The sequence below is a fragment of the Xyrauchen texanus genome, chromosome 11, assembly GCF_025860055.1.
Source record: "Xyrauchen texanus isolate HMW12.3.18 chromosome 11, RBS_HiC_50CHRs, whole genome shotgun sequence".
Taxonomy (NCBI): Eukaryota; Metazoa; Chordata; class Actinopteri; order Cypriniformes; family Catostomidae; genus Xyrauchen; species Xyrauchen texanus.
Window position 1 is genome coordinate 23,831,493 of NC_068286.1, and position 23,380 is coordinate 23,854,872.

Below are 23,380 nucleotides of genomic sequence, written 5' to 3' on the forward strand. Positions count from 1 at the left end.
CCAGGAACAGCACATCTGTGTGGCATCGTAATTTTCCTGTGCACAAGTAGTCTCTGTCAGAGCTCGCTGTCCATCGACTGAACACTTGTGAGGCGCACGGCGATACTGAAATGAGCGTAGTTGTCTTGCGCTTAAAGCGTAGTTATCTTGTGCTGGAGGCGGTCATATGCAAACGCTGGTACGTCACTTCTAACCGTCACGTCACTTCTAACCATGAATCCAGAACGAGCTGTATTTTGAGCTTGATTAAATAAATGATTCGTTTAGAATGGGGAGGACGTCTTAAAATATTAAACTTGCAGGACGTTTTAATGATACAAAGACCTCTTATATACCAAAAGATCAAGGCAAATTTGGTTTCTCATGTCATGACCCCTTTAAGCAGAACACTGGTTCTTTTCTGGTGGTGTGCCTTTGATCATCTGCATTAAGCAGAACTCCTATACTGCAATTGACTGTTCTCTCCACACTGCAAAAGGGCCCAGAAACTCAGGATGATTGAACTTGCCTATTTTGACAGGCCTCAAGGCTCCCCTGGATACCACCATCTGTTCTTTATGCTATATCTTTAAATGTTATGATCAACATTCACAATGCATGATGTATTTGAGTAAATACTGTATGCTGTAAAAAATAAAATGGTAAAAATGAACAAGTAACCCAGCTGGATTCAGACAGATTCTAGTACAAGTTATTTAATGATATTTCAAGCAACACCCACTGGAAATACTTTTGAGAAACAAGGATTTCATGATTATCCACAGTCTTGAGTGAATAATAAAGAAATGATGCATCATGCTGTGTCAAATGGTAAACATCAGTTTTGGCTCAAAAGTGCAGCATGTTGACTCTTAAATGAGAAATGTACCTCATACAAATGACTATCCCCATTTGATTAGTAAATATGTTGAATGGTTCCAGAAACAGTGATGAATACACCAAGCCATAAAGAATAGCATAATAGAAAAATCGCATCTGGCTTTTAAAACATTAGGCAAAACATATTTTTATTTTATTATACAAATGAGATGTTTTATGCATGGAGATCCTCTTATGGTTGGCAGCAAATCATACAACTAACCCTATGTGCCATCTAGTGATGCAAATTCAGCAGTGCAGTGTAGAAAATAAATGCACTGCAGTATTTAAAATGCTTCTGTTGTCCCCTTATTTTCTTATCCTTCGATTAAACCCTATGGGTTTGTATAGCTCTTCACATTCTTTACAGAAGATCATCAAGCAGATTTTAATTGTGAATTGTGTTAGGTAACTAAATCATGTACAATTCAACAGTATGTCTGCACAAATTTAAGCTAATTAAGGATTTCTGGCCCTTTCTACGAGCTGAAACTCAGATTTTGAGACCTGGTTTCTGTTCCAGGTCTGTTCGTTCTAAAGCTTCTCATGTCTTGCCTGCCCTATTTGATGATCTCGTTCACATTTGCAAAGCTGACTGAGAGAAGAGCAGCAGGGCTGGAGCCAGGGCTTCCAAACCAGGTGTTGAGGTGAAATCTGTGCTGGGACAGGCTTCAAACTCTGTGTATGATGGCTTACTGCTGCCCTTATAGCCTCTAGAACTGAGTAGAACTTGGGATCGGTGTCTGGGGTCAGGGGGGTGCTCTCTGAGGGGTCCCTCGACAAGTCATAAAGCAGTGGAGGGTCATGGCGTATAATGAAAGGCTCATTACAGAAGCAGAGATGAGTGTGGAAACAGGCAGAGCTATTCTCTGGGTAGAAGATAGGGGTAAAGAAAAAGGCCTTCCAGATTGCGCTACCTGGAAAAACAGGGACAGTAATTTGGTGAACGTAACAAATCAATCCATCTTTCCACTTCTCAATGTTTTAATGGATGTCTAACAAAGGTGAAATAGTTTTTATCATATTCTTACAAGGGCTGTCAAGTTAACGCGTTAATAACACACGATTAATTATACAAAAAATAACGTGTAAAAAAGATTAACGCATTTAATCGCATGCTTGTAGTACCACCTGTATACTCCAGAGGGCTGTGAGCAACACACAGTTTATACAGTGAAGAAACCAACACAGATATGCGTTACTAAGGGTTCAAATGCGAACTAAGGGATCTCAATATGTGTTTAAAGATTGAGTATTACACTATATTTAACTTGACACAGTGACCTAAACATTTTATTTTTATGACGCAACACACCCAAGACGCGACACAAGCATGTCTGACGCAGGTTGTACGGTAGGGTGACCACCTGTCCCGCATTTTGCGGATATTGGAAGCTTTGTCCCGCGTCCCCCAAGTCATAAGCAGTGTCCCACATTTCAATTTTGTCTGTATAATTTTTTATCTTTATTATTATTTCGGCATCATTTTATTTCATCGTCCTTTAATTACAAAATCACTATAAAAAAACGTTAATAACAAAACACTGAACATGCACAGTGCAGCCTTTTTTTCTTGCCAGAGCGGGAAAATACTGGAAAAAAAAACTGCAACAGAAAAATGGGCCTATCCGGAGCTCCCAAGAAGAAAAAGTGTCTTTGTTCGTATAATAAAGAATTGGAGAAAATATATACATGGTTAAAACCAGTTACAGGTGACCCTAAAAAAGGAGAGTGCAGGGTATGCCACTGAGGTTTCACGGACAGCTCTGCTGAAGCATTTCAGTGCCCCAAACATGACAGCTCCGATATCTTTGGCTTTGAGCATTCCTGTCACCAACGCGTTAGTGGAGAGGGTGTTTTTTCACTGATGACCGCTGCATGGACAGAGACAAGGAACTGAGCATCTGTGGACCTTATCCAAAGTGAACTCCTGGTGAAAGTGAACACCTACACCTGCCAGGAGTTCTACAGTCATAATGAATGAGAAGGCCCTACTCGAAACAGCCAGATCAGACAAAAAAATTAAATTCAAGATGCACTAAATCCGGTAAGAACGCATTTAATCTTTCTAGTCTTTAATAATGGAATTGATGTACTTATTTGGAAATGTGCTTTTTAACGATTAGATTATTATTTTCACTTCATTATATTTACATTGAGTAGGTCTGTGCTGTTCAAATTAGTTTGTATCGTAGACCTTATGCCAAACTGAGTGACGTTCACAGCGCTGTCATTAACATCTAACATCACTGCAAAAATACATCTAATATAAAATCTATATTTATTCACCTAGTACAATAATAGTAAGTTATCTCTCCCTCGTGTCCCGCAAAATCAGGTCTGCTGACCTGCAACAGAGCAATAGCCAGGTGGTCACAGTACCGTATGGTCTTTACATCACAAATATTTAATTACCAGTTAAGTGTCCTTTAAACTGTTACACCGTTTTTAGCCAGTCAATCTTTATTTAAGAAACATGCTCCCTGAAATAGATGCACTTTGCTCCGTCTGTAATGCTGTAGATTAATCTGCCCCTCAACTTTTTTCGGAATGTGCCTACGCAGTAGTATTTTGGAGAATTTTTTTTATATATATTATTTAAATACTCTTTGTACCTCCAACAACTTTAAAGCATTGAAAACCATTGCACTATGTAATGAATATAATGTCTTGGCATTATTGTAAAATATATCTGTAGTATTGTGTACTATGCATACCCCTGGCTTGTTTCTAAAAAAAATATATAAAAATGTCTGACGCAGGTGTTCATTGACGGGTTCTTAAACAAGCCTTCATAATAAATCTCCAACTGATTGACAAATTCACTTGTGAAACGGATTGCTGTGAACTGTATGCCAATGATTGACTTAATGATCAATAATATGTTAGTAAACAATACATTGTATTGTAAAGTCACTTTTTGTATTGTCTTATCAATGATTAACTCTTCAGCCACAAGAATGTAATGCATTTTAATTATCTGAATATTTTTTAATTTTATATATATAATTTTTTAATATTTAAAGATAACTATGTATAATTATTTCATCATTATGTATTGAATTATTGTTATATGAGGGGCTTTCTCAGCAAATATTTGTATATGCGATTAATTAATCGGGACACCATGTAATTAATTCGATTACAATTTCAATCGATTGACAGCCCTAATTCTTCCACACATCAATTTCAGGAAAATTTTTATCAAAATATATTTACTATTGTCATGAGACTAAAAGACTTCAATCAATAAAGTCAATGTTCAATGGTGTTCAGAGGTTTACTAGGACATAACTTACATTTTGACATTTAAGATTATTGATATCCTATTTGTAACTCAAGCAATGCTAGTTAGATTACTTCTGAATTGTAATCTGATGATTACAAATTACATGACTAAAAAGATTATTTTATGGCATAATCTCTTGGATTACATTTGACATTTAAGATTATTTGAAATCCAATGTAACCAGTAAAATAACTAAAAAAGTAGTCCCTTACATTACTGATGACACAGCCCTTACATTAGCAGTTGATAGGGACATAAATGAAAGCCAAAAAAGTGTCATAAAATCAGTTCATGCAATTTTCTTTCCATGTATCCATGTGCAATTTGGATGGTCTTCTTAAGGCATACAATTACTATGTATGATGAACAGACCAAAATGTAAATTGTTAATCATTCTCAGATCAAAATAAATAATTGATAAATTTATGTACACAGAGCCCAAAACAAATATGGAGACAGGTCAATACCATCAAACCTCACTGTTTCTTGTGTCAATGAAGTTTAATCAAGAGTAGTGCAAAAAATAATGAGGCTTGATGTTTTTGACATGTCACAATCCTTTTATGACACTTATGTGCTTTTTTACGCTTTACTGTGAGTTACTATCTACTGCTTTTGTATGGAAAGCTGGGATTGTGACATTCTTTAAAATATAACCTTTTGTGTTTTTAAGGAGAAAGAAAGCCATATTGGTTTGGAAAGACATTAATGCGATCACAGTAGTTGAGTGAATTAGAATAAGAACTCACTGCCAGATGGATGCCATCTCACAGCGTTCAGGTGGGCATTGCAGTAATGGAACATAAATTCATGCTCCGAATGCTCCACTTGCCCTTGCAGCAATGGTAAGAGATCATGACCATCAATATCTCTGGAATACAAACAAGCGTTAATGCACTGTGATTACACTAGTAGCCTACAGTAGTTATTGAGTCAATTTAGCAGTTTAGGTGGCCATAATACAGAATAGTTATCATTATTCTGTATTAATGAGCTATTGAGAGTTTGTTCATCTTATTAAAGGGTTAGTTCACCCAAAAATTAAAATACTCCCATAACTTACTCACCCTCATACCATCCCAGATGTGTATGACTCTTTCTTCAGCAGAACACATTTGAAGAAAAATAGAAAAACATATTAGCTCAGTAGGTCCTTTTTTTCACCAAAAGTGATCGTGTCGCTTTAAAAGACATTAATTTAACTGCTGGAGTTACATGGATGATGTGCATGCTGACTGTCTGTGATTTTGGAGCTTCAAAAGTCTGATCACCATCCCTTGCATTTTAAGGAGCTACTGAGCAGAGATATTTTTCTTCAAGATTTACCCAAAGCCATGACTATCAGATCGTGTTGCTAAGTGACAGATGCTCACCTGTCACTGGGTACCGAAGCACCAACTAATTTCAGCACTGTGGGGAAAAGATCCATGTTGCTAGTGGGCTCATCAATGACCTTCCCTGCAGGTACAACACCTGGCCAATGAAGAATCCCTGGAACCCGAATTCCACCTTCCCAATTGGTTGACTTACCAGCTGCTCAAGAAAAGACAAAATGGCACAAGGAATGAAACTGCTGTTTATTGTTGTTCCCCCTTATATTTGTCACGATTCCCTTGTTGTCTGCCCTGGGTTTCACTTGTCATTGTTAAATGTACTACACTTCCCAGAATCCACCTGCCATCACCACTGCCATTTTGTTCATTGTTCTCACCTGTGTCTAATTCAGTCATCACTCCCTGGTTATTTAAGCCCTGCTTTCTGTTCACTCCTTGTGGTTCGTTGTATGTTGTAGCCTGGTATGTGTCCTCCTGCCCTATTGTTTTAGTTAATGTTTTGTTTCCCCATTGTGGGCTTTCCTTTGTGTTTTGCCTGTATTCTAATCAATAAAGAAACCTGCATTTAGATCCTCTCTCCTCGCTGCCTCATTCGTAACAGAACGAACCACCGACAATGGATCTAGCAGCGTTCCTCAGAGAGCTGACAGAGGCGGACTTATCAGTGCGGGAGTTCACCCACTTTTTCTCCAGCGTGGCCAGTTACTCCGGCTGGAACGACGAGGTCCTGAAGGTAGCGTACCGGCTCGGCTTACCAAAACATCGATGGTGGGAGTTACCGGAGACCGGAGACTACACCTGGCGGGAGTATGTGGGACTCATCTTGGAGGAATTCGCTGCCGGGGAGCCACCTCTCCTGATCCCGGCTCCGGCCTCTGGGCTTTCCACGCCTTCCACGGTCAGCGAACCAGAGCCAGCGCCTTCCACTGTCAGCGAGCCAGAGCCGACGCCCTCCACGGTCAGCGAGCCTGTAGCCTCAGACGTTCCTGAGCCAGCGCCTGTAGCCTCAGACGTTCCTGAGCCAGCGCCTGTAGCCTCAGACGTTCCTGAGCCAGCGCCTGTAGCCTCAGACGTTCCTGAGCCAGCGCCTGTAGCCTCGACCGTCCCTGAGCCAGCGCCAGCAGCCATGACCGTCCAAGAGCCAACGCCTCCCGAGCTTTCCAGAGTTCCGCCTCCCGAGCTTTCCGGGGTTCCGCCTCCCGAGCTTTCCGGGGTTCCGCCTCCCGAGCTTTCCGGGGCTCCGCCTCCCGAGCCTCCCGGGGCTCCGCCTCCCGAGCCTCCCGGGGCTCCGCCTCCCGGGGCTCCGCCTCTAGAGCCTCCTACGGCACCACCTCCCTCGGCTCCGCCTCTAGAGCCTCCTACGGCGCCACCTCCCTCGGCTCTGCTGCCTGAGCCTCCTACGGCTCCACCTCCCATGGCTCCGCCTCCCAAGCCTTCCAGGTCTCCGCCTCTAGAGCCTCCTACGGCGCCACCTCCATCGGCTCCGCCTCTAGAGCCTCCTACGGCGCCACCTCCATCGGCTCCGCCTCTAGAGCCTCCTACGGCGCCACCTCCATCGGCTCCGCCACCAGAGCCTTCCAGGTCTCCGCCTCTAGAGCCTCCTATGGCGCCACCTCCATCGGCTCCGCCTCTACAGCCTCCTACGGTACCACCTCCATCGGCTCCGCCTCCTGAACCTGTCCCTGTCCTTTGGCCGCCTCCCAGACCCCCTGAACCTGTCCCTGTGGCCAGCTCCCAGGCCACCTGACCCAGTACCCGTCTTGTGCTCCCCTTGGACTGTCTGTCTGCCCCTTGTGCCCCCGTGGACTGCTCGCCTGCCCTCTGTGCCCCCTTGGACTGTCTGTCTGCCCCTTGTGCCCCCGTGGACTGCTCTCCTGCCCTTTGTGCCCCCTTGGACTTCCTGTTTGCCCCTTGTGCTCCTCTGGTCTGTCTGTTTGCCCCCCTCCTAGGATGATTTTTTTTTTCATTTATTTTTTTCTCTGAGGAGCGTCTGGAAGCCGCTCCTTTGAGGGGGGACTATGTCACGATTCCCTTGTTGTCTGCCCTGGGTTTCACTTGTCATTGTTAAATGTACTACACATCCCAGAATCCACCTGCCATCACCACTGCCATTTTGTTCATTGTTCTCACCTGTGTCTAATTCAGTCATCACTCCCTGGTTATTTAAAGCCTGCTTTTTGTTCACTCCTTGTGGTTCGTTGTATGTTGTAGCCTGGTATGTGTCCTCCTGCCCTATTGTTTTAGTTTATGTTTTGTTTCCCCATTGTGGGCTTTCCTTTGTGTTTTGCCTGTATTCTAATCAATAAAGAAACCTGCATTTAGATCCTCTCTCCTCGCTGCCTCATTCGTAACAATATTTAATAAAAAAACGAATTAAGATAATAATGCAGACAGTTGACGCTTTGTTCACAATGGTTGGTAAATTAGCTCAATCTGTCACCACTGTAAATTGGCCCTCAGAGCTCTTGGAAAAGCCATTGGACAAGTATGTAATACCTTTGTATATGCCGCTACAACCCCTGTGCACCTCTCCGTGGATGGAAATCTCTTCCAAGTGGGGACCCTGATCTGAGGTCAGGTACACCAGAGTGTTTTCCTTCAATTTTAAGCGCTCTAGAGTCTTCATGATCTGACCTAAGTACAGCATCAAAACAGTGAAGTTAGATTGTCAGTTAGATCAATACTAAAATACCTTAACCAACCTGGTGGAGTATTTAGATGTAAACCACAACAGTATGTCTCCTGGTTGAAATAAAATAATAATGCAATGATGTTCTCGTTTAAGTTCTTGCAAGGCAGTTCTATATTTATATTCCTCTATATTTATACTCCAAACATTCTGGAAAGGATTTTTTTCTAAACTCCTAATCCTAAGTATTAAACTTTTGCAATTAATTCAACTGAAATGCTTAAGGTACAGACTCAATACAATTTTATAGATATTTCAGCACTCTAAACTTTTCACTCAAATTTAATTGGAAGTAATGATCTCATCATAATATTTACACATTGAATTGGAAAAGGTCTTTTTTGTATCTACTTAACCAACTATGGCTGCCATCAAACTGCAAAAACAGCAGAATCAATGTTGTGGGTTGATTCTCATGCACAGCAAAACTAAACACGTGCTGAATGCTATGACAATAGCAAAGCAGCTCTGATGCAGCATTTAATTTAAACAAAACCAAAGCCTAAAACCTAAACTTACCTCCCTAACGTTAACACTGTTCTTTTGCTGTTTTGCAAGCACTGGTATTTCCTTAAAGGTGCCTTCAGTGGGTGGTTCTCATTTCCTAAATTGTGCAATCTTGTTTCCTTGCTCCACTGTCCTCGAGCCAGTGACCCGGAAACCGATCAAAGTCCGCCATCATTAAGGACATATCAATTCACTAAATGCACCATAAGGAGACGAGGATGGAGGAAGCTTATCGAGGACGCTTGATTGAGGAAACAACGGAGCATCCTATGCGGAAGACATTTTGGTCCAAGCACCTGATGCACGTAGAAATTCTCCTCCCCCTTCACATCTCACACAACAGTTTTAATTCATGTTTCACATGTTGGTGATCACTCCACACACAGTATGAGTGACGTAAATTTCATCATAATCTAGTCCGCATGGCTTGACCGTGTGCCGGCAAGATTTTCTCGATTCGCTGACGCATTCATATGCAACAATTATGACAGTATCCATTATGTGCTTTATTGCATGTATATGGGAAGTATACACATTTTTTATCAGCTCAAAAGATTCAGAGACATTTTTTTTAATGTTTGTGCCATTATAAGGGATATGCCCGGTGGATTATGGTAAATTCTTTCTCAGTTCGTTTCTCATCTCATTAGGGGATAGATTTATCTGCTGAATATACTTTAACTAAAGGCAAAAACAGCATACAATGGGCTATTTCAGTTCCCTTACGACTTCAGTCCACTTGACATTGTGTTTACTAACGCATATGGGATTGCCTTCATACATGACCCATTTGAAAACTCTCTACAATAACGGCAATATTCTAATTTTGGCTATGGTGTTTGAGCCCCGCCTGTTTTGGCACGAAACTGACCGCTCGTTTCGGCGCAAACTGACCGCTATAAAACAAGTGCACAGTCACCATTTCCTCAGAATTTCTTCCTTCAAGACAGCGATTACCTCTTGTCTCGAAGCCCTCTACCTGCGCCGTTGTTACACACCAGTCAGTGGATGGAATCTAAACGGCAGCGAGAAGAATCTCCGCTCCCCTGCAGTGCTCCGGCGAACATCACTCTGCCTCGCCGCTTGACGTTTCGCTGGTGAACGGACCTCAGCATCCTGATTCTCTGCAGCCACGTCGGCAGGTGTAGAGTATCTTTTTAATATATCTAGAAGAGCTACATACGTGTTCAAGTCTTTTTCAAGATGTCGTTCCGTAAGTGTTCCTTGTGCAAGAGACACATCCTGCCGTCAGACATGCATAAGAGCTGCGTTTTCTGTCTAGGCCACGCCCACGCACAGTCAGCTCTCATCTTGAGGACGTGAGTCTAAAGTCGCTTCGCTCACGAATTACCCTTGTTCTAAGGGACTATTCAGCCTCTCGTGCCCTCCAACTCGCCTCTTCTGTGATACCTGAGGGTTCACACAAGGGGGCACGGCAGGGCCATGAGGTCGAGCAGGATGAACTTGAGGTGGATTTCGTGCTGGCACATGCCCCATATACCCCTCAATCTCCACGAAGCGCATGTTTCCCATTACGCTATGTGCGAGACGAGCTCCGGCCTCTGAAGGAGCGTGCGGCCTCGTCTCGTTTGACAGATCTGACGCTGGGATGATAACGAGTTCATGTCTCTCGCCGCATCAGGCAAATGGTCAGTGGATGATGCTGCCGCCCCTCCCCCCCAGCGAGGGGAACATGCACGGGCCACTGACAGGGAGATGCTCCACGTCCTTACAAGGGCAGTCGAAGAGCTTCACTTAAAAAAAGGCCCCATACCTGCTGCCTCACCTGCGTATCATTACATGCAGCTATATAAGCAAATGTGCTCTTTGAAACAAACACTTTGAAGCGGAAAGCAGAGCCCACGATTCCCTCCGTGTCTGCTCCAAAAAAGGCTTGATTGGAACAATCAAAACACTGTTCCCCATCTACCCACTATTGTTTGTTGGGAAAGGGATATTGTTGTTCAAAATTACGTATCGGTGTCTTGCACTCAAATAAATGCAATTAAAAAATGCAATAAGTGCAAAAAAGAATACAGCATTCGTTGGAAATGCACGAGATGCTCACACATTCTCAATAAAGAGCCCCTTTTTCCGCTTCAAAGCACACATATTATGAGCAACCGCTTCCCTAGCGAGCGTCGCAACATATACAGTGAGCAACCCAAATTGCCCTCTGTCCCATTATGTGGATGTGTGGCGAGCCCTAACGGGTATTTCAGAATTAGGGTTGCAGCGGTATACCGGTTTCACAGTATACCACAGTTTGAAAATTGACGGTTATCATACCATGTACATTTGCTTATCTATAGTATTGAGAAAAATGTTATGCTTATTTTGTGCAATCTGGCAACCATGCACGTCTCGCTTATATATTCTGTAGTGCAAGAATATTCTGTAGTGCAATATTCTGCTCAAGGAAAAGTGTTATACGGATACTCTGTGTCCATTCTTGAGGCTGCTTGTGATGTTTGGTGCTACAAATTTTGCAGGTAAACCTTCTCAGTGATTAAATTAAATATTAAAGTAGATCTCGGCATCATTGACATGCGAGCAAAAGCAAGCCAGAGACAAATATGTATATGTATTTTTTATTTGTGTAATTGAGAAATGTTGAAGCCCCTTTGCACCTGTATGTTAATATAACTCTTGCAGTATTCATTTTTCATAGTCATGCAGTCTGTGTTATTCAGTTGTGTGCTGAAAGGTTGACGTTGACATCAACAACAAAAATAATGCCACTTGATGCATGTCCTTGTACTAGAAAACCATGAATAAAACTATGCAACATAAAAGGAAATGCAACCCAGGATACATTAAATACAGGTTATGTTTAATCTATGGCAGGTCACCACTTGATGTCAAATGTAAAATCTGTATCCTGAAGCAAAACCAGTTGAGAAGCGCTGAGTTAAAGGTACAGACAGGAGCAGTCTACAGTATATGTTAATTATAAATAATCATAGGAAATAAATTCAAAATCTCACACAGCTGGTGTTATTTTTAATTTAGTAGTTAATTTAACATGTAAACTAACATGCTTTAGTTATATAACATGTTATAGTTACATTTTTATCATGTTTATAATTCGTTTATTATTATAATTCTGTTAGCTTTCTTATTTTTTGTATTTATTTTATATTCAAACGGGAGACTTTTTTTACACATACTTCAATAAAATAAATGGTTTCAAATTTCAATTATTATAAAGTGTTTGCTCAAAAATAAATAAATAAATAACCCTTCTGTTTTCAGTGATAATAGAAATTGTGTAATACCATATACCGTGAAACCGTGATATTTTCTGAGACGGTTATCATACCGTTGCAACCCTATTCAGAATGGATGCAAAAATGATCGAACATAGTTATATGGTCCAATTTTGCACACCGGCCACCCCGTTTCAACGGCGTTCTGTCTTCCACGGTTTCGTCCGATGACGTGAAAAACATGATAGAGATTGTGCCAAATTGTAAAGCACAAAAATGGTTTTACAGCCATTATTTTCTTGTTCCAAAGAAAGATGGCGGGCTTCAGCCAATCTTGGATCTGAGATATTTATAAAGCACCAATTCAAAATGATTACTCAAAAAAGGATCTTATCGCATGTACGCCTACACGATTGGTTTGCGTTGATAGATCAGAAGGATGCGTACCTTCACATTCAAATTGTGCAACATCACAGGATGTTTTTGAGATTCACGTTCGAGGGAATAGCGTATCAGTTCAAAGTCCTGCCCTTCGGACTGTCTTTTCTCCTCGTACATTCACAAAGTACATTGATGCGGTTCTCACTCCTCTGAGACTGAGCAGCGAACGCATCTTGTACTCTGTTACCACCGCAATCAGAGGCTTTGTTATGCCAGCACAGTTTTACTGCTTCAGCCATTTTACATTGTCCATCTCAGTTCAAACTGGGGAGAACATTTCTACTGAAACTTGTTTCAGAAAGCACTGGAATTTGTGGTGGTGGCATCCATTCCATTAGGTCTCTTAAACATGAGACCTCTTCAGTGCTGGCTGAAGCATTTACATTTATGCATTTGGCAGATGCTTTTATCCAAAGCGACTTACAGTGCACTTTTTACAGCGACAACCTCCTCGGAGTCAAGTGCCTTGCTCAAGGACACAATGGTGGTGACTGTGAGGATCGAACCAGCGACCTTCTGATTAACAGTTATGTGCATTAGCCCACTACACCACCACCACTAATTGTGCAGACCTTGTGCCGCGACGTATTTAGCACCAACGACGCATGCGCAACTCTATATCCAGCCGCTGTGTGCAATGGACGCCCAACTTTTGGCACCTGGACAGGGTGCAAGGAGGACGTGGCACATCAACCGCTTCGAGCTATTGGCTGTAATTCTAGCCTTAAAGGCTTTCAGTAAGAAATAGTGAGCTGTCATATCCTGGTTTGCTCAGCCAACATGAGAGTTATGGCATATATAAACAGCCATGGAGGAATTCATTCACCGCCACTGTCGAGAGTGACGCATCACCCCCTCCTATGGAGCGAGCATTATCTCTCCCTGAGAGTGACATATGTCCCAGGCTGCCTGAATTAAGGTGCGGGTCTACTGTCACGCTAAGGGATGATACCGGGCAAATGGAGACTTCATCCTCAAACTATACTGAGGATTTGGCCACTGTCCCCTCTGTTATTCGAAGCCCCAAGCCCCGCTGGAAAGGGATGCAATGGCACACAAATGGCCGGTGAACACAAATATGCGTGTCTTCCGGTATTCCTGATCCACTCTGCCATATGAAAAGTCAGAGAGGACATGGAAACGGTTCTATTAGTTGCACCGGAATGGCCAACCAGCCATGGTTTCCGGAAATGATGGAGATGCTGTACAGCTCACCATGGGAAATACCACTGAGGAAGGATCTCTTCTCTCAGGCGCAAGGCACAATCTGGCATCCCCAGCCCCAGCTGTGGAACCTGCATGTGTGGCCCCTGAACGGAGCGCACTACATGCACCAGAACTGACGTGTTCAGTCATGAACACCATTTTACAAGCCAGAGCACCATCCACTAGACGCCTCTATGCATTAAAATGGAAGGTGTTTGCTGATTGGTATCTCTCACACAGCAAGGGCCCAGTAAACTGCCCTATACATGAAATTGTAATATTTCTTCAAGAGCAATTAGGACTCAGTCAACGCTCAAAGTGTATGTGGCAAATATAGCTGCGTATCACGCACATGAAACAAGCACCTCTATAGGCAAGCATGATTTAATCATAACGATTAAACCGACCTCGGCCGGCTACTGTCCCGACTTGGGACTTAACTTTAATCTTAAAAGCTCTCACAGGGCCCCACCTTCGAGCCTTTGGACTCTATTGATTTGCGTTTGCTCTCCAATAAGACCGCTTTACTGCTGGCTCTGGCCTCAGTAATACGGGTCGGTGACCTATATGCATTATCAGTCGACAATTCATGTCTGGAGCTTGGCCCCGGTCTTTCAAGAGCCACTGTCAAACCCTGGAAAGGCTATGTACCCAAGGTCCTGACCACACCCTTCAAAGTGCTGGTGGTTCACCTTCAGGCCTTCTTCCCTCCTCCATTTAATTCAGATGAGGAACAATCATTGCATTTGTTATGCCCTGTGCAGGCGCAACATACATATATTGAGCGTACTTGCCAGTTCAGTCTGTCTAATCAGCTCATGCTATAGAGGACGCACTAAAGGAATGTCTGTCTCCATGCAAAGACTCTCACTGGATTGTCGATGCAATTACCCTGGCTTATGAATCACAGGGTCAGACTTGCCCAATTGGTATTAAAGCACACTCAACTAGAGGTATGGCCTCCTCATGGGCATGGACGAATGGTGTTTCCTTACAAGACATATGTTTTACAGCAGGATGGTCCTCGCAAAACATGTTCACAAGGTTTTACATCCTAGATGTAACATCTCTTTCTTCACAAGTCCTCTCTGTTTAGTGCACTTGGTATTCATTGGCGATATATATATATATATATATACACACACTTATGCCCCCTTGGGCTCCGCATCATTTACACAACTGCCAGCATTCAGGCTGTTATAATTCCATAAGTTACAAGCACTTCATTATACATAAACTCCCTTCCCGGCCGGGTTCATAAGGAGTAATTCATTTTATATGGCAATAGTTCATATTTTCATTATGAGTGCTCTCCTCCTGACCATCATGAGGATCACTCACTGCATCATACACATGTCGATCGCCGTCCCATAAGACTGTGCCGCCATGTTTCCTCTCTAGGAAGTTATGTTGTGTAGTGTGGCGTGATTGGATTCTGTTCCCCATATGCATTAGTAAACGCAATGTCAAGTGGACTGAAGTCATATGGGAACGTCTCAGTTACTTACATAACCTCGGTTTCCTGAGAGGAAGGGAACGAGACATTGCGAACGCTATCCGCACCACAAGACTCAGAGTTCTTGAGGCTCGAGCAATGCGCTCCTTGTTCTCAGTCAGAAATTCGGAGGAAATGTGTCTGTGCCCCTGTTTTATAGTGATCAGTTTTGCGCCAAAACAGGTGGGGCTCAAACACTATTGCCAATATTAGAATATTGCCGTTATTGTAGAGAGGTTTCAAATAGGTTGTGTATGAAGGCACTCCCATATGCGTTAGTAAATGCAATATCTTGTTCCTTTCGTCTCAGGGAACCGAGGTTACGTACATAACCAAGGATTTTGCCATGTGAAGTGAATTTTGGTAAACCTCCCGAACAAGATGAAATTGTTTCAAATACCCTCTAATAGCTAGTTACCATGACTGACTCGTCAATATCTTTAGACTATTTCTGTGTACATGGGGCAAAGCCATACCTGTCAACACTCCCGTTTTTCCCGGGAGTCTCCTGTATTTCACACCCATCTCCTGCCCCCCTCCCATTTTGTTATTTATCCCGGGAAACTCACGTAATTTGTATGGCCCAAAAAATATGAATAATCACATCAATATATTATTCCAAGGTTGTTCAGTTGCCAGATCTAGTATGAAACGCATCCTACTCAAACAATCTACACATCATGTCAACCCATTTGTAACCTCAACCTGGCAACCTACAACCCATTTGCGCTGTTGATATTTGCGCAGGTATTAAATGCGGGAAGATGAATCAAGCATCACTGGTAGGTGGTGCTCTGGAAAAAAATAATATATATATATATATATATATATATATATATATATATATGTAATTTTATTTAATTTCATATCTCAAAGCCATATCGACAATGCCCACGCCTTTTGCAATGTGTGTCACACTGATTTTAATATCGTACAAGGTGGGAAAAATGATGTTACATCACAACGGCACAATTTGTATGTATGTAGCCTGCCTCTGCCATCCAAACCCCCTCCTGGATTTTGGTACCCAAATGTAGACAGGTATGGGCAAAGCAAAGTGTCATTCAGTACCTACACTCCAGTCCACCTCCATTACAGCATCACCATAGATACCATGCTGGCTTCTACCTCTGAAGGGAGGAGAGGCAAAGAGCGCAGTGTGGACTTGGATGAATGAGAAGAAGAGCAAGAACGTCTTTTCTGAATTCCTGTGTATTCAAATAAAAAGTCATTATAAATCTTAACATTACTATCTGACAGACATATTAACCACATTATTTCATGGTAGTATACACTCTGAGTCAATCAGAGCTTCATTAGCGCTATTTACACTGAATCTGCATCTGACTGCTTATTGGACATTGGGCTTTCAATAAATGCATTTTGGTCCGGCCTGGAAGACCGACTTCTCTGTATGATGATCTGTTGGGACTTTGCAAAGAAAATTGTAACTATTCAAATGGTGATGTTCGTGAAAAAGAAATCAAGTGCAAATTGTACAGCGGTTTGGCGATACTCTTGCAGTTACTTGGATATTCTGTTTTGAGCTTAGTTCATTGTTTTATTTTTGATGAGAAATGTCACTGATTGAGTAGTAGTTTGATAAGCTTCTCCACTTTTGAAAAGAACCAGCCACCACTGGGCCAGGAGAAAGTGTTTTTCTATTAGGTTCAAATAATTACCAAAAATTAGAATTCAGTGGCTTAAAGCTGAAATATGTTATTTCTGCACCACCAAATGGAATTGCAAAAGCATACTTTGTTTTCAAAACGGCTTTCTGAATATGCGCCCTATCAGCTGTTGGTAAAACAAAGAGATAAGTCCCACCCCTAACTCACACCATTGGTCGAGTTTTGTGTAATGTAAAACAATAAAACAAACCAAGGATTTTCATAGCGCTATAGAGACACAGTGCTTACAATTTTAGAGAAATTTTACCTATGAATGTCTTACTAATATTTGTCTCTGCATATTATGTTTGGATAGGAGAAAATATTATAACTAAGAAAAAGTTACATGCTAATTTAACCTTCAATTTCAACATAGACATTTCAAGTAATGGACTAACAATTTCCAGTGAAATCAGTTAATTCACTGAATTTGTTGAGCAGAAATTGCAATGAGATACAGTGACCATAAAAGCTTTTTGCACCTTAACAAAAATAAGAAAAGTGGACACATACCTTTCCAGAAACTCTATCGCCTCATTGGTCATCTTCTGTGTGAGGTTCTCGGATGCAAATGGTTGCTCCACAATCTCGTCTCCTCTCATGAGAAAGCAATTTAAATTGGCGAATGTGTACAACATTAGCCAAAAGATACTCACCACAAACCCTACCAGGGCCAGAAGTCCAAAAACTACTTTCCTGGGCACTGTTATCACCCCTAAAATATGGAGCAAAGCCAGGGTGATTGGACCAAAACTAAGGGCCTTGTAGGGGATGTGAGCATGGACGCCATGGAAGACAGAGCCATGTTCAGTCTGGCAGTCTCGAAGGTTAGTCATAATGCTACCATAAAAGTGGTCAAAGCCGTGTGCGGTCGGATGGTGACAGTGGTCGGCATTATCTTCACAGTTGAGACCCAGGTGCCATTTTCCTACAAATGTTTGTAATAAAAATCAGTAATTGATGACTGGTATAATTGCCAACCACAAACAAAGCAAAAGCATTAAAGGTGCATGATTTTCTTTTTAACATTTGTTCGGTATCTTACAGTGTTAAATGCATTAGCCATGACTGTTAAAATAGTTACAAGATTTAGAGGCAGTAACGGATGAAAAGTGACACCCAGATTACACACACATATAAATGTATAAAGAAATATTAGAGCTGTCAATGGAACAAACGTTTTTTCAAACTAATTTCATGATATGTTGATTAATTAATCACATATATCAATATTTGCTGAGAAAAGACTCCAAATGAAGATAATTCAAAGACATTATTCTGGCAGACCAGTAAAACACTAAATAGACATTACAAAAATTGGCTTAAGAAGTCAATCTATTGTTTGTTTTATTTCCATATCATTGAAAATCATCACTGGCCTAACGTCCACAGCAATCCATTTTTCAATCGAGTTTGTCACTCTGTTTAAGGAAGAACTTAGGGGACGTATACACAGGGTGTGTTCTTGTATTCTGTCTATGAATTTTTTATTGTCTATGTCAAGGGTCGGCAACCTATGGCAGGGGTAATCACTGGCACGCCAGTGGCGAGAGAGGAGTACACTATTTTATGCATATGAAATTCTGCATCTGCATTCCAAAATACATCTTGATGTATTCATTCTTCATGATCACCCAGTGTGTTTTCATGAGCTGAATGGGAGGCTAAACAAAAGTTAAAAGGTGATGAGACTGCAGTGTACCCAACAGACTCGTGCAAGCCATTTGTGCATCCTGAGCAGGCAGTGCTTCACTTTCGTTAATCATGCGCGTAAACGCACCCGCTTTGCTTTGGTCAGGCTGCGTGGATGACAGCCTACATTCCGTGTTTCATATGTTTGTTTCTGCTTTCAGAACAACACACCATGTAATAAGGAAAACACCACTATTAATCCTTGAGATTTCCAACCCAGCATACAGGTATTGTCCTTAAACCATGGTCACATTCAAATTACATTAATAGCTTAAAAGAGAAAACATAAACTCATATCATGGGGTTGAAAAAATAGATTAAACCAGGAAATAAGGTTTTAGAAATTTGCATGAGTCTCGTCACATTTTAAGTGTTTATCCTCCCATTCAGCTGATAAAAACATGCTGCAGGATCCTGGATTTCCTGTCAGGCAGATGTCAGGTGGTTAGAATGGGCAGCAACACCTCCTCATCACTGACCCTCAACACTGGAGCCCCGCAGGGCTGTGTTCTCAGCCCACTCCTGTATTCCCTGTACACACATGACTGTGTGGCAACACATAGCTCCAATGCCATCATTAAGTTTGCTGATGATACGACGGTGGTAGGTCTGATCACTGACAATGATGAAAGAGCCTACAGAGAGGAGGTGCACACTCTGACACGCTGGTGTCAAGAGCACAACCTCTCCCTCAACGTCAGTAAAACCAAGGAGCTTGTTGTGGACTTCAGGAAGAAAGACAGAGAACACAGCCCCATCACCATCAATGGAGCACCGGTGGAGAGAGTCAGCAGCTTCAAGTTCCTCGGTGTCCACATTACTGAGGAACTCACATGGTCCGTCCACACTGAGGCCGTTGTGAAGAAGGCTCACCAGCGCCTCTTCTTCCTGAGACAGCTGAGGAAGTTTGGAATGAACCACCACATCCTCACAAGGTTCTACACCAGCACTGTAGAGAGCATCCTGACTGGCTGCATCACCGCCTGGTACGGCAATAGCACCGCGCACAACTGCAAAGCCCTGCAAAGGGTGGTGCGAACTGCCAGGAACATCATCGAAGGTGAGCTTCCCTCCCTCCAGGACATATATACCAGGCGGTGTGTGAAAAAAGCTCGGAGGATCAGAGACTCCAGCCACCCGAGTCATGGTCTGTTCTCACTGCTACCATCAGGCAGGTGGTATCGCAGCATCAGGACCCGCACCAGCCGACTACATGATAGCTTTTTCCCCCAAGCAATCAGACTGTTGAACACTTGATCTATCAGGATCAATAATTAGCACTGCACTTTATTCAGCTATAATCTCACACTGGACTGTCAACATATTCTCCTCAATATACTACTTCATATATATATATATATATATATATATATATATATATATATATATATATATATATATATATATATATACATATATACTCCTTACTTATTGTATTGTATATTGTGTATTCTATATTGTGTGTATTGTATATAATTATCGTGTTGTATAATTATGTGTACATTTGATATGTAAATTGTGTTGTGTAAGTATGTTGTTTATTGTAATTGGTATATGTCTCGTCACTGTCATGACTGCTATGTTGCTCGGAACTGCACACAAGAATTTCACCTACTGTTGCACTTGTGTACATGGTAGTGTGACAATAAAGTGATTTGATTTGATTTGATTTGAGGAAGGATTACATCAAGATGTAGATTGGATTGCAGGTGCGAAAAACTTGATGATTTTTCTTGTGATTTTGAAAAGTTTATGACATAATATAAGAAATATTTAAGATTCCACACAATTTCGTGATCAGTAATCAAATAAGCAAATTTGTGACATTAACTGTGTTAACTCATTTTGTACAAAAGAAAAGATTTTCTTTCATTAAAACACTTTCTCTGTTCAAATTCACATGCAAGATTTTTCACATGCAAGTTTCGCAAAACAATATCATTTGTAATGAAAAATAAACAATTAAAATAGAAAAATGCTAAATAGAAACATTTTCAGAAGTGGACTCAAACTTATAGAAAATCACATATATGCAAGTTTTTTTTATTCATCTTTGGCTGTTGCGTTACCTCTTCGGATTTTTAAGACGCTGTGTCAAATGATAAAAGTAGTTCAACTTTAAAATAGTGTCTCGATACCCTTGCTTTCTGTTGAGCTCCATCCAGCTGTTTTTGAAAGCAAGAACGCGTCATGGTCTATCTTGCAGCAAGTTCGGCTTGTCATGTAGGCTTTGACAGTGGGTCAGATCCCACTAATATCCCAAATGGGATTAGATAAAACATTCATTTGGAATGCCCACAGACCTTTCATGACCTGCCTGATGCATATTGCACACAAAAAGTACAAGACCTGGCAGAAAATCCTTCTGATTAGCTAACTGCAATAGGCAACATTGATAATCAGGGGTGTGAGCCATTTCTCCTGCTTCTCGGCTCACTATGCAATCTCTACAAGCAAGTGAATTAAATAATTTAAACTCAGATCTATGTTTTTTGTGCATTTACTTATTTATTTGGTAAGTAGTCCTGAAAATCCTTCTGATTAGCTAACTGCAATAGGCAACATTGATAATCAGGGGTGCAAAGTTCAATCAGGTTTATTACAGGGTTCCCTGGAATACTCAATTCCGATTGGTCAATGGCATCATCTAGCAGTCAGAAATTGCTTTGTAACTACCGCACATCCGGGGATTTAAATGTATCAGACCGCCCATCCGGGTTTTGTGAGCCATTTCTCCTGCTTTTCGTCTCACTGTGCAATCTCTACAAGCAAGCGAATTAAATAATTTAAACTCAGATCTATGTTTTATGTGCATTTACTTATTTATTTGGTAAGTAGTCAGTCCTGTAATAGGCTGAATATTGAGGAGTCAGATGGTTATTTTTACAAATTAAACACCAACAGAACTCTGACGCCAACAGAAGGTGAATTTCAGCTGTTCCGCAATTTCATTCTCACATAATTACATAATTTCAGTGCAAATCAATATTTCATGTCCATTTATATATTTATTTATTTGAGAAGTAGTCTTGTAATAGGCTGATTATTGAGGAGTCAGACGGTCATTTTCACAAAATAAACACCATTCCAAATCAAACCAAAGGTTGATTCCAGCTGTTTACCGATTTATTTCTTCTCAAACTACATCATTTCAAGGCAAATCAATATTTTAAGTCCATGTATTTATTTGGTTAGCAGCCATGTAATAAGTGGGATAATGTACAGTCAGATGGTTGTTAGAGCAAAATAAACCCTTTAGGGTGATACAAGACTCCTTGTCAGGGTTTATTGTGTGGTAACAAACAACTGACTGTACATTATCCTTTACTTAACAGGTCCACAAAGTTTTGTTTATGAGCTACCAGGCTGCTAGAATAATTGAAGAAGAAGAAATATTAATGTAACAGATTGTCAGATGAATCTAGAATTGTGGCGAAAATCACTTACAGTTAGATTTGAAAGAAATCACTCCCGTAGCAATTTATACTACAGTAATAACTCTTTGGATGTTAGAAATGCTCAGCTTACCGATTATAGAGGTGGCATAGCCTTTCTCTTTGGCAACCCTGGCAAAGGTGATTTCTTCACGTGGAAGACCCCCTGACGATGCAGTAAAGAGATACACTCCCAAATGCCCATGTCCAGCCATACCTACACCCTCAACAGGAAATGCAAATAAAAGAACCATTGTACATACACAATAAATATATACCAATGTTAATATAAAGACAAACTAATTAAGACAGGTACAGCTCTAATTGGATTGTGTTCATTCATTCAACATTTGCTGCATAATGTGAATAATATGACACCAATGAATCTTACTGTACTGTTTTAATCTCTGATATACAAAATGGTGCTTTCAAACAAAAGTCTCAGCATTGCTTTAAACACAGCACATTTGACTTATTTCAGTAGAAATATGAACACAATCACTTTTATTCATATTCTTTCCAGATGCGGGAGCTAACGTCCTGACCTGATCGGATGGGGTATCTTCCTGTGAGAAAAGCCGCCCTGCTGGGAGTGCAGAGTGTGGCAGCAGCTATGTGTTGGGTCAGTTTAACCCCTTCCAAGGCAAGCCTGTCAATGTTAGGCGTCCTGCAGGCAAAGAAAACCACAATCAAATACAGTTTAATTAAGAGAGATGCCAGCGGGTCTGCCTGTGCGAGAGATGTCTAATATTTTCAAACTTTGAAATAACTTTGAGAACTGTACAATCTCGCCAATCTCATTCATGGTAAATCTGCTAATCTTAAATTATACATAAACAGCTATATTTAGTTTAATTATATTCTATACTTATTTTACACTTGTGGCTTTATTGTATATAGAAAAAATACCAAGCTTACTACATGAGAATATTTAGCAATATTCACATAACCCTTTCAACAAGTTAGCTAGTGTGAATTTCCTAAAACAACTCAAAATAAAATAAATTAACAAAATTATATATATGAACCCGAGGGTTGTGTTTCCGTAGCATCCAAGGTCACCAATTCCTAAATCATCCACCATCATAAAGACAAAATTAGGTTTTCTGTCATTGTCTGCATCAGCTGAACAGAGAAGCAGGCCAAGAGTACACATTATCTGTTTAAGGGAGTTCATTGTACACACTGAAAAGAGAAGATAACAGAAATTAAGAAAAACAGAGAAAGTTGTATCCATCAACTTGTTTTGGCCATAGAAATGTATAAAGACAGTGGAGAACTTACACCATATGTCACTTTACTCACTAAAATAAGTGCAATGGTGGTCTGCTGCACAATATCTACAGTAGCATCCAGTTTCATGCATTATTAACTTTTGACATGGTTCACAGTCAAACAGTGGGTCTCAGTGTCTTACCCCAACCTAAAGCACCCGGAACAGAAGAGAAATCATCCGACCGCTCACAGACAAGAAATATGACTCAGCGGACGCTGACCTGCACTGAATTCAGTTTAACTGGCTTTGAATTTACGTTCACGACTTGAGGAAGTGCAGC

At 41.2% G+C, this 23,380-nt stretch overlaps 1 protein-coding gene across 2 annotated transcripts; it reads right to left on the reverse strand.

The window, feature by feature from the left end:
• Positions 1–680: 680 nt before the first annotated feature.
• LOC127651708 (steryl-sulfatase-like) lies at positions 681–23,380 on the reverse strand. 2 transcript variants are annotated; one of them, XM_052137667.1, is made up of 10 exons: positions 23,242–23,380; positions 22,853–23,009; positions 22,370–22,491; positions 21,919–22,041; positions 17,212–17,626; positions 16,100–16,236; positions 7,978–8,115; positions 5,521–5,680; positions 4,897–5,018; positions 681–1,775 (listed from the first exon to the last, which is right to left on the reverse strand). In XM_052137667.1, the coding sequence occupies exons 2-10, from the start codon at positions 22,999–23,001 to the stop codon at positions 1,393–1,395; spliced, it is 1,749 nt and encodes a 582-aa protein (XP_051993627.1). In that variant the 5' UTR covers positions 23,002–23,009; positions 23,242–23,380; the 3' UTR covers positions 681–1,392. The 2 variants fall into 2 exon arrangements, with proteins under 2 accessions (XP_051993627.1, XP_051993628.1); XM_052137668.1 differs by having other exon boundaries at positions 23,109–23,251.